Below are 12,374 nucleotides of genomic sequence, written 5' to 3'. Positions count from 1 at the left end.
AAAAAAAAAAAAAAAAAGCAAATTATAGACTTCTGGGGCAAGATGGTGGAGTAGGAGATACACTGAGCAGCACCTATGCAACAAAGACATAGGAGACCAAGTGAAATAGACACAGATGGTGATCCTGGAATCCTGAGCTTCAGAGGAGAGAACAAAGAAAGGTGGATTAAGTGCTGACGGGAAGAGGAAGCTGAACAAGAACAGCAAGAGAGAAGAAAAACAGGCAAGCTACTAGCTGGCGTGGAGTGTTGCAGACATCTTGAGCTTTTGCAATTGGCTGTTGATACAGCCGTCTGCAGGCAAAGGACACGGCTGGACGGTAGAGGCAAGGGGGTGCAGTTCTCCTTTGTTCCTGTGCCCTCCTGATAGTCAAGGGCATGGCCAGTCACACCATCATCAATCCAGCGGCCAATGGCACCCCCTTTTTGTGCAACCTTGGCTTTCTAGGGTTGGGCATCAGGAGTACAACCCTGCTTCTAGAGGCACATTAACTCACCTTGAACGATACAATACACAAAGTTAACAGGACTCTGTTTACACTTCTAATCTGTATCACATCCACCAGGAGACATATGTTGTTGTTGTTAAGTGTCGTCAAGTCGGTTCTGACCCATAGTGACTCTGTATAGGATTTCCAAGGAGCGACTGGTGAGCTTGAACCACCAACCTTGTGGTTCAAACCGACTTTTCAGTCTAGTGCATTAACCCACAGTGCCACCCTAGGACTCCTATACCAACATGTAGTCATCAATTAAATACAAATAAAACGACACCACAATGTCTTAGAGAAAACAATTTTAGCTAATGCCAAGAAGCAAGACAAAGTGCCGCAAACAAGTGACCAAAATACAGACTTAGAAAGTATAATACTGGAAATGGCATTGTAACTACCTGATAAGAAATCTAAAAGAAGACTATTTAGGTACTTTCAACAAATTGAAAGAAAGATCAAAGAAAGCAAGTAGAACATAAAAATAAACTTTAGAAGAATTTGGAAAACAGAGAAAGAACGATCTCACAAAATAAATGAAAAAAAAAGGAAAACACATAAACACACCAATTAGAATGCCAGAAGATTAATACAAGACTTCAGAAATAGTATATTTGGGACCATCAAGGGAGAAGAGCAGAAGCGGAATGCACGACCCTATCCAGAGAAGCAACAACACTAAAGATGGAGTCAGAGATGTGGAAGGACATGGAGAGAGGGAGCAGCTGAGAACTCTAGACTCATGGAAAGAGAGGGACTGAGTGCTGGCGGCCAGGAGGCACCCTTGCAGAATGTGCCCTTTGGTTGTTTAAATTATTATATATTCCTGAGCGTTTTTGTGTACATCTCCCCACCCCACCCCAGCCCCAAAAAAGAAAAACAGAGGGAAAGGAAGCAAATACTGTTGAATGATGATGCACGGAGGAGATTGCAATCATTGCAATGAAACAATGATATAAAGCTAATGTTCTCCCATGTACACTATTACTTACTTCACACACACACACAAAAGAAGTAGTATATTTGAAAGGCAAAGAAACAGAACTGAATAAATGGAAGGCTGAATTAGTGAGCTTGAAGATAAGTCTCTTAATACTCACCTTTGATAGGAACAATCAGAAAAACAATTAAAAATGTGAAGAAAGCCTAAAATTTATGTGGGACACTATCAAGAAGAGTAACTTAACGTATGATTGGAATTCCCGAACAGGAAGAGACAAAACAAAAAGAACCAGAGAAAATTGTACCAGAGTTGTTGGAAGAAAACTTCCCTAACATCATGAAAGATGAGAAGATAGCCATTCAAGAAACTAAGCAAACTCCAAAAGAAAACCACCAAGAATCTTAACTTTTCAAAATGAGAATCCTAAGAGCAGTTCAGGAAATCTAAGTAACCTACAAAGGAGAACTAAAAAGACTAAACTCTGATTTCAGAGGAGAAACCAAGAAGGCAGGAAGACAGTGTTTTTGTTGAGTGTTTTCAAGTGGGTTCTGATTCATAATGACACTGTATAGTGTTTCTGAAGAGAGGCTGGTGAGTTTGAACCACTGACTTTACGATTGGTAGTCCAGTGCTTATATTACAGTACCATACCAGGACACCAAGAAGACAACAGGATGTCTTATAAAAAACTCTGAAAGTAAAAAAAAAAAAAAGCCAGATCAACCTTACAAAATATACTAAAAGGAGTTCTTTGGACAGAGAATCAACAGCAGAAGACAACAACCTAAAGCTAGCATACATAGCAATATCAGAAAGAACTCAACCCAGATATGGAAGTATTCAAAGTAAAACACCCCAACAGGACTGAAGATATGGAACTAGAGATACCTGTTTGCAACAACAACAACATAAAATGAATAGAGAGAATAATTCAGTTACATAACTTACAAATTACGTGAAAATCAAAATCTCAAGAAAAAATCATCTGTAACCCTAAAACCAGACCAAGCCTTACTCGTAGCCCTAAGCCAACTCCTACTCCTAATACTAACCCTAGTCTTAACCATAACCCTAACATCAAATGAAGACCTAGGCCTTACCTAGACCTCGCCATAATTCTACTCCTAACTCCTTAATTCTTTCTTCACCCCAAAATAAATAAAAATAAATAAATATGCAATTCAAAACAAAACCTACTGCTGTTGAGAAGATTCTGATACACGGCAACTCCACAGGGCTTTCACTAAACATGATGTAAAATCAACAGTATATTCATCAGGACATTTATTATGGACTTTTTTTCTTCCAGCTGTAAATCCCACCCACTTACACTAGAAGCCAAAGGTAGACAAACTTTCTGCATAAAGGGTAAAGACTAAATATTCTAGGCTTTGCAAAACAGTGGATATTATGTACGTAGTTACTTATATAAGGAGCTCTGGTAGCATAGTGGTTATGAATCGGACTGCTAACCTCAAGGTTGGCAGTTTGAAACTGCTAGCCGTTTCACGAGAGAAAGATGAGGCTTTCTGTTCCTGTAAAGATTTACATCCTCAGAAATCCTGTGCAGGGTCGCTATGAGTCGGAACCAACTCCATGATACTTAACAACAAAGTAACTTATATAACAAGATTGGCAGTTCAAATCCACAAGCTGCTCCTTTAAAACCTTGTGCAGGGTTACTATGAATCTGAACCTACTCCATGGCTCTTAACAACAATAAACAGAACATGAGAAAAAATTGTTTCCATAAAATTTTCATTGGCAGAATTAATAAAAATTGAGATTTTTTTTTTTGGTAATACAGGTCTATGACTAAGAATAATGGGATATTTTATGGGGGTTCAAAGGTAGTGTTTCAGGTGCTTCATCTTCGGGAATGCTTCTTTAGACACATTTGTTGTTGTTTTGAGTTGGTTTTGACTCATAGTTACCCCATATAGGGTTTCCAAGGAGTGGCTGGTGGGTGTTGAGTAATCCAGTGCTTATTTTACAGCATCATACCAGGACTTCCTTTACACAGATGTTGTTGTTAATTGCCGTCAAGTCAATTCCAACTCATAGCGACCCTGGTACAAGGTTTCTGAGGAGCAGCTGGTGGGTTTGAATCGCTGATCTTGTGGTTTGCAGTTCAGTCCTTACCATGTAATCACATTGCAAACTGAGCACTTTCAATTGAAGTGGAAGCTTCTCAACTGCAGTTAAATGGATTTGAAAGATACACATTTCCTTTGTACTGTTCCTTTGCATTGTTGTTAAGTGGACTTGGTTCCAACTCACAGTAACCCTATAGAATGTTTCCTAGAAGTAACTGGTGAGTTTGAACAGTCAACCTTGCGGTTCGCAGTCCAGTGCTTATCCTAAAGCTCCACACCAGGGTTCCTTGTATTTGTATGGACAGTACTGTAGTTTCAGCTCAGAAAACAGTACTGTAGTTTCAGCTCAGAAAATACAAGGAGGCTTCAAAAAGTTCATAGAAAACTTGCATTATTGTTTAATTCTATTTTTCCAAGAACTTTTGGAAACTCACTTATAAATCTGCTGCAAAATTTTACAGGAATGAGTATCTCATTTCTTGTTTTAACTTCTGACAGCCTGGAAATGTATAAAGCAAATCAGCAAACGTTGATCTCCAGTTCCATCGAAGCCGGAGTTCTGTTGGTGTTCCTTTGCATGCGCTGCTGCCATTGCCACTTGACAATGCACATCTTTGTGAAAACTTTAACGGGTAAAACTATTACCCTTGAGGTAGAGCCCAGAAACACCACTGAGAATGTCAAGGTGAAGATCCAAGACAAATGCATCCCTCCTGACCAGCAGAGATTGATCTTTGCTTGGAAACGGCTAGAAGACAGTCATACCTTGACTGACTACAACATCCAGAAATAATCCACCCTGTACCTGGTCCTTCGTCTGAGGGGTGAATGCAGATCTTTGTAAAGACCCTGACCGGTAAGACAATCACCCTTGAAGTGGAGCCCAGTGACACCACTGAGAATGTCAAGGCGACGATTCAAGACTAGGAAGGCATCCTTCCTGACCAGCAGAGGTTGATCTTTGCTGGGAAACAGCTGCCAGATAGATGTACCCTGTCTTACTACACCATCCAGAAAGACTCTACCCTGAACTTGGTCCTGCGTTTGAGGGGAGGTATCTAAGGTATGCCTTTTAAGTTTTCAAGAAATTTCACTGCACTTTTTTGTCAATAAAGTTGTTGCATTTCTCCCTCCTCACCCTCCGCCAAAAAGTTGATCTCCAAAGCCAGTGAATGTTAATAATAGTGGCTGATGATGATTCCTCTTGTTCAGAAAAAATTCACACTTAACCACTGCTAAGCCACTGAACTGTTGCATAGCAAGACAATTCAGGATATTCAGCTTCTACATTCACAGAACCTACACTGGCTGGGCCCACAATGGGAATGCAGTTAACCTTTGACCCTACTAGGTCAATGACAGATTCAAATATTTTCTGCAAAGTACTTGTTGAAGAATAATAGTGATTAACATGAATACTATGCTTTCTCTGTAAATGTTGTCCAACTAAGCCTTCTTCTGTTTCATATGTATTTTTAACCATCATCAGTTATAATAGTGGTTACGAATCGGGCTACAAACCGCAGTCATCAGTTCCAAACTACCAGCTGTTCTGCGGGAGAATGATGAGGCTTTCTGCTCCTGTAAAGATTTATAGCCTCGGAAATCCTGTACAGGATCGCTGTGCGTCGACTCCACTGCACGTCACCAGCACCACCACTTCAGGCTGTGGAGTCCTGGTGTGGCGCTGTGTGCTAATGCGTCACACTGCAAAGTCATTTAAACTGCAAGGTCAGTGGTTCAAGCTCACCAGCTGTTCCTTAGAAACCCTATACAGAATCGACTCAACGGTACTTAACAACCAACTTCAGGATGTAATGAATTAATTTTTTTGTTTTCAATCTCTTTGAAAATCTGGTAGTAGCTGTTCTACACAGACTATTCAAAGAGGCTATTTCTTCAGTCACTACTGATTCCTCATATAAACAACAAACGAGCAGTTATCAGTAACTGTTGAGTATTCATTAAGCAAGGAAAAACATTTAGAGTAATTTGCTTTGGTTTAAACTGATTAGTGATTGTGTTCCCAATGTCTTCAAGTGTTTGAACAACTGTGTTGTTGTTAAGTGCTGTCGAGTCAGTTCCAACCAATAGCGAACCTGCACAGGGTTTCTGAGGCTGTAAATCTTTACGGGAGCAGAAAAAGCCTCATCTTTCTCCCGCGGAGCAGCTAGTAGTTTTGAACTGCAGACATTGCAGTTCGCAGCCCGATTCATAACCACTACACTACCAGAGCTCCTCTTGCACAACTGTACTTAACATAAAGTTAACACTCAAACAGGTCTGGTTTTATTTCTGGTTTTGCCTATGTAAGTATGTGACCTTGGGTGATTGCTTTTTTGATCGGTTTTCTCATTTGTAAAATGACAATTCCTATCTCTTCAAGTTATTCCAAGAATTAAAAGGATAAGATATACAAAATACCTAGCACAATCTTACATACAATACTCAATAAACATTACTTCCCTCACAAACTGTCATTCTTTACATTCTTTCTGCCTCATTACAGTTACTGGCATATGTGTTTTATCCTCCCCAAAGTTTTAGAAATATAGGAATTATTCCCTATGTATCTTTGGGTCTTCCATAGCACCAAGTTCAGTACCCAATACAAATTAGTTTGGTAAGGTACACTTTTAACTAAACTGGAGGTGGTGGTTATGTGCCATGACTCATAGTGACCCTGTACAGGGTTTCTGAAGCTGTAAATCTTTGCAGAACCAGAAAGCTTCATCTTTCTCCCATGGAATTGCTGGTAGTTTTGAACAGCAGACCGTGAGATTAGCAGCAAACTCATAATCACTATGCTGAATCAGCTTGTTTTTGATATATGTTCCTCTTCCAGTTTTGAAAGTCTTAACTGAAAATATAACTGAATAAAAATATCACACAAATGAAAATAAAGAATGCTAATTTAACAAGTCTATTCTTTAATATGTTTTCTAACCCATCCGCTTACCTGTTACTTCATCATTGTGGGTCGACAGCAGTTTCCAGATGAGGTAAGGACCACCGAGGATAACAGCGAAGAACAAGAATATTGGCCAGGATTTTGCTGAGTTAGTTACTCTGTCCTCGGCACCAAGGCAAGCCACAGTTCCTTCACTTTCTGCCCACAGATCCTCGTTCTCAGAACCTCTTCTTAAACCTATCATCCATTGTAACCGTCTGTAAAGATACCTTATAGTCCTAACTAATGCAAAAGCTGAAAATACCTTTGTGAAGTGTATTTTTAGTCGGGAAAAGTGATTTGCTACATCCAATACAGCCCTGAAACTGTTATAAACAGCTGAAAAGGTTGCATCCATCATCATACTGACAGAGGCAAATGCATGCACTATACTCTCAATGGACTGAAATGCACCTCTGCTGCTTTCTTCAGCTTGCTGAACAAATCTACTGGGTGGAAGATCATCTACACGGAAGCGGTTATATCCCAGCCCATTATATCCATAACTATAAGGGTTATAACTTCCATAAAATGAATTTCCATAGGCACCATATCCAGAAGAAAATGAACTATAAGCAGGTCTGAAAGTGTTCACATTGCTGCTTCCCGTCTGCTGTGATGGCCTTGGAAGAATAGGTGGGGGCACTCTAGTAAGCGCAGGCTGTCCAGGTCTTGTCAATAAAGTAGGACCCAAATCAGCAGATCTAAAACCAAAAAAAATTCAAAATGGTAACTGAAGCATGCAATCAAGTAATTTCAAAGTAACCATTAAATACCTCCTACAGGCCTAGCCTGGTGTGGTGCTGTGGGCTAATGTGTCAGACAGCAAAGTTGTTGGTTCAAGCTCAGCAGATGCTCCTTGTAAATCCTATACAAGATGGCTATGGGTCAGAATCGACTTGACGGCACTTACCAGTAACAGGCCTAGTGCTATGACAAGTTCTACTGAAGATGTTTTGAGTAAGTAATAGTTTTAATTTCCAGAGAATCAAAATCTAAAGTAGTGAGACAAAATGAACACTAAGGTAAAATAGCTGAACTGTCATTTTCTTGTTTACTAACGCTGGCATTATCTTTAATTGGAGATTTCTTTTTAATATGCTTGTCTATTTTCTCAGAATGAGTTATGATTAGCATTTGTCCATGCTTACATCCAAATGATAGTATCTTAATTACTATAGTTTTACAATAGGTCTTAATATCTAATAAAGCAAACCCTCCCACATTAATTAGAATTTTAAGTTCTACACCCATTATCTTCCCCAAAAGCCAACTCTCTTGAGGTTCTGTTTGAGATTATACTGAATCTGTAGATTAGTTTACGGAGACCTAAAATCTAATATTTTAATGTGTTTCAATCCATATAACGTATGCTCCATTTATTGAGGTATTTTAAAGATTTTTCTCAATATTTAACAAAAATGACTTTACTGAGTCCTAAAAGGGTAGGAAGTAGCAGTCGCATCAGCATGGCCAAAAACCATCTAGTCTCAGAGGAATCAAGATTAGCGTAGTAAGACTGATCCCCATGAGGTGGAGGTCAAACGTACCTCCACTCTCCAAACTTCTCTTCCTTTGATACCAGCTCTTTTCCCCACAGCACTCTCTACTTAACTGTTGAGTTTCATAATCCATTGCAATGGCCACACAGAACACGTAGACCATACTTAAGAGGTTTACTGAGAAACAGGGGGCAAGGTGACATTAATAAGAGATTACAAACTCAGGAATCAAGGTCACAACACATATAGGCAAGTCTTCCTTTCTCAGAGTAGGATAGCTCTTGTCCTATTCAGCCCAACTATAGGCTCCTCTTGGTCCTGCGGTCTGTTGCCACTAGCTTTGTGGCTAGGGCACTTCTGGTGTTGGAGAAGAATTACTAAAGGTACCATGAACTTCCAGAGAATAAACTATCTGTATTGGAAGAAGCACAATCAGAATGCTCCTAAGAAGCCAACATGGTCAGACTACATCACTCGTTGTTAAGTGCTGTGGAGTCAGTTCCAACTTATAGCAAACCTGAATAGGGTTTCCGAGGAGTAGGTTTGGACCGCTGACCTTGTGGTTCAAACCAACCTTTCACCTAACCAGCCAGGAGGGAATTAGTCCTTGGAGAAGGACATCATGCTCGGTAAAGTGGAGGGTCAGCAAAAAAGAGGGAGACCCCCAACAGGATGGATTGGTACAGTGGTGGTAGCAAAGGACTTAAATGAGGATGGTGCAGAACCAGGTGCTGTATATAGGGTCACTATGGTTGGAAGTGACTGGATGGCACCTAACAACAACAGCAACAACAACGTACTTGCCCTAAACGAAAACCAGATCAAACTCATAGCCACTGAGTGAATTCCAACTCCTCACAACCCTATATATGGTTTCGAAAACTATAAATCTTAACAAGAACAAATAACCTCATCGTTCTCCTGCATAGTAGCTCCTGAGCTTAAACTGCTGACCTTGTGAGATTAGCAGTCCAATGCTTATCCTAAACAACATCTGGGCTTCTAATATTCATCTTAGAGTCCTGGTATGGTGCTGCATATGGACCCAAAGGTCGATCTGAACTGCAAGACAGCGGTTCAAACCCACCAGCTGCTCCTTGGAAACCCTATACAGGGTTGCTATGAATCAGAACCAACTTGACGGCATGTAACAACAACAATATCCATCTTAGTGGGTATGGAGTGGTACCTCACTTTGATGACCATTTCCTTGATGGTTAAGGATGTTTAATATCTTTTCATGTGCTTGTTATTGTTGTGGAGAAGTGCTGTCAAGTCAGCTCTGACTCATAAGGATGCTGTAAAGAACTTCCAAGGAGCAGCTGGTGGGTTTGAACCACCAACCATGCAGTCAGCAGGTCAGTGCTTATTGGCCACTTTTTCATTTTCTTCGTAGAAATGTCTATTTAGAGCCTGCTGTGCACTGACTTACTTCATTATGGGTGGTCTACCCATAGTTTTGTAATGCCCACTGAGCAATTTTCTTTTCCTGGTGAATCGGAGTAAGAAAAGATAGGAGAAGATGGTGATAGGATTATATGATTCAGTTATGAGTGACTGTTAACAGTGTCAACTGTGATTGTAAAAACTTGGAGCGCTAATGTAAATATAAAATGAGCCATCTCTGAAGGAGGAGGAGAATCTCACTAACAAGAAAGAACAGCCTTTGGATCCTGAGATCCCTCAGCACTGAACCTCCTTGACTGAGGAGACAAGAGCTGTGACACCAGAATAGTGGCAGAGAAGCAGCAGCAGAACCATTAGCCAGAGAACCAGGTAGAATGGTATGTTTCATAGTCTACACAGCAGGTAAAGCTGAGCTGACTCTGGGCAGAAGGCTTAATTGTGGAGTGGGGCGCTTCCAGGCATTTAATTGGGGAAGCTAGAGTTGCGGACCCATGGAGGTAGAGCCAAGTGCCTTCAGATTAAGGTTTACAGTAGAGTGGAGTGTCTTCTGAGCTCTTATCACAGCAGCCTTAAAAAAATTGCCTGATAATTTGAAGAGGTAAAATAATGCTAAGATGCTTGACTGTCTTATGAATATTGGCTTCCCTTGCCTACTATTGTAAAATAGACACGAGTAGGATAGAAAGGAAAGTTGGGAAACATGATTACAGACAGCTTGTAAGCCCATTTTCAGACTACAACTGATTGGAATACCGAAAAGGGTTCTAGAACTTTCCAGTGAAATGGACCTCTTGCGGAGCCTTTGCAGTGTATAGAACCTTAGGTGGAATCCTGAGCCCCATCCAGAACCTTCTGAGGTGGGACATTCCCACAAGAACGGAAAAAGCAGACCAACCTGGAACAGCTAGAGCAATATAAGATACATCTTCAAAGAAAGATCAGCATGAAAAATCCAAAACAAAAATGGCAGGATGATTGGCAACTACAAGAACAAGCAAGTTGTTCACCGGTAAGTTATCAAGGCAAGCAATCAAGTCTCTTTAGGACAAACCCCACTCTAAGACTGAAACTCAAAGGGAATACATGAACAGACATGTAAGCTTAGTGGTGACCACACTGGTCTACTGGTGAGTGGAAAAGGGGGAAAGTCAGCAATGAAGAAATGGGCTGAGTTCAACCACAGTCCATTAACTCCTGTTGACCTGGAAATGAGAGACAAGAAGAAGGGATGGATGGTCCAAAGTGTGGTGAGGCCTGGGAACTCCTGAGCTCATGGATAAGGACACAGCCACAGAGGGCTAGAGCTGAGAGTGAAGCACCCAGCTGATATGAACCAGGTAGAATGGTATGATAGATAGGAAGTGAGGGGAGATGCACAAAAATGCCCAAACTTGCAGATAAGTACTCATCTGACCTAGTCTTGTTGGCTTGATAATCAGAACTTGACTAAGGAAACGAGTGTAAATTGTTACAATTTGATGAACTTAACCTATATTTATGGATGTGTTGTTGTTGTTGTTAAGTACTGTGGAGTCGGTCCCGACTCATAGTGACCCTGCACAGGGTTTCTGAGACTGTAAATCTTTACAGGAGCAGAAAGCCTCGCCTTTCTCTTGGGAAAGACTGGTAGTTTCAAACTGCCAACCTTGAGGTTAGCAGCCCGATTCGTAACCACTATGCTACCACAGCTCCCAAAATACTAACAGAGAGGAAAGGAGTCCTCACATCAAGTATCTTATCCACTCCGCATACAGGGTAGATAGGGACGGGCAACTTAAATATTGGCTATCAAAAATAAGGGGGTGATAAAGGCACGAAGTGACTGACTTACAATGTTTCAAGAGGGGGTTTAGTTTAAGAGTGTGTGGGGGAAGATAGAGTCCCCACTGAATAGTTTTCATCTTGTCTAAATGGATCTGGGAAAATAGATGGGGTAAGATTCTTAAGATTCAATAGTAATTGTTATCATGACTAATTGCGACTGTCATGATTGTGAAGGTAAAAGTTTTGTAACAAAAACGGGGGAGGAGTTAATCTTACAGTCCAAAAACACAGGACCCTAGGACCATCAAAAGGAGAAGAGCACAAGCAGAATGTGCAACCTTTTCCAGAGAAACACCGACACCAGAGATGGAGGCAGAGATGATGACATGGAGAGAGGGAGCAGCTGAGGACTATAGACTCTTGGAAAGAGAGTGACTAGTACTAGAACTGGTAGCCAGGAGGCAGGCTTGCAGAATGTGTCCTTTGGTTGTTTAAATTATTATAGATTCCTGGGTGTTTTTGTGTACATACCCCCGTCCCATCCCCCAAAAAACAAAAAAACACAAAAAGAGGGAATGGAAGCAAATACTATTGAATGATGATGCACGGAGGAGACTGTAATCATTGCAATGACACAATGGTGTACAGCTGATGTTCTCCCATTTAAACTATCACTCAGCTGATGTTCTCCCATTTAAACTATCACTCAGTTCACAGTTAAAAATAAAATAAAATAAAAAGAGTATTCCCTTAGCAGAGTAGTGCAGAAGTTAGCTTGAGAAGCCAATGACCATAGAGAGGCCTGCCTACGGGCATGGCTAGGAAGAGGTGGTCCTGACTAAAAGACTGGTATCCTGAGCATTTCCGATCTTGCATTTTCAATTGAAAACGTCCCTAATAAACCCCATAACTGTGAATTGTGGTGTCTTGAGTTCTATGTGGCTACTGTAATGAGTTATCGAACTTAGTTGAGAAGCAGAGGGTGCTGTGGGAGGAATGGTTGGTATCTGAATTTGTAAGGCAAGGCGGAGGCAAGTCTGACCTCAGCTTCCTGGGATCTGCACTGGGATGATGTTGATTTTGAGTTAGGTTCTCCTTTCCCATTTTGCAGTTAAAGGAGGTCAGATTCCATATTCTTGTCTATTTTTGCAGATCTTTAACCCATTTTTCAATTGGGTTATTTGCATGCTTATTTTTGTGTTGTAAGAATCGAGTTTTAATT

At 40.7% G+C, this 12,374-nt stretch overlaps 1 protein-coding gene across 1 annotated transcript in view; it reads right to left on the bottom strand.

The window, feature by feature from the left end:
- Positions 1-6,471: 6,471 nt before the first annotated feature.
- The window catches only part of LOC102834468 (peroxisomal membrane protein PEX13-like), a 30,185-nt gene continuing 24,282 nt past the window's right edge, over positions 6,472-12,374 (bottom strand). The window contains exon 2 of the mRNA XM_006868039.1: positions 6,472-7,183. Coding sequence (XP_006868101.1) covers positions 6,472-7,183 — 712 coding nt within the window. The remainder of the gene's footprint in view (positions 7,184-12,374) is intronic.

This window comes from Chrysochloris asiatica, unplaced genomic scaffold (genome assembly GCF_000296735.1).
Source record: "Chrysochloris asiatica unplaced genomic scaffold, ChrAsi1.0 scaffold00114, whole genome shotgun sequence".
In the NCBI taxonomy this organism is placed as follows: domain Eukaryota; kingdom Metazoa; phylum Chordata; class Mammalia; order Afrosoricida; family Chrysochloridae; genus Chrysochloris; species Chrysochloris asiatica.
Note: the sequence above shows the minus strand (reverse complement) of the source record. Positions and strands in the feature narration are given on the sequence as shown.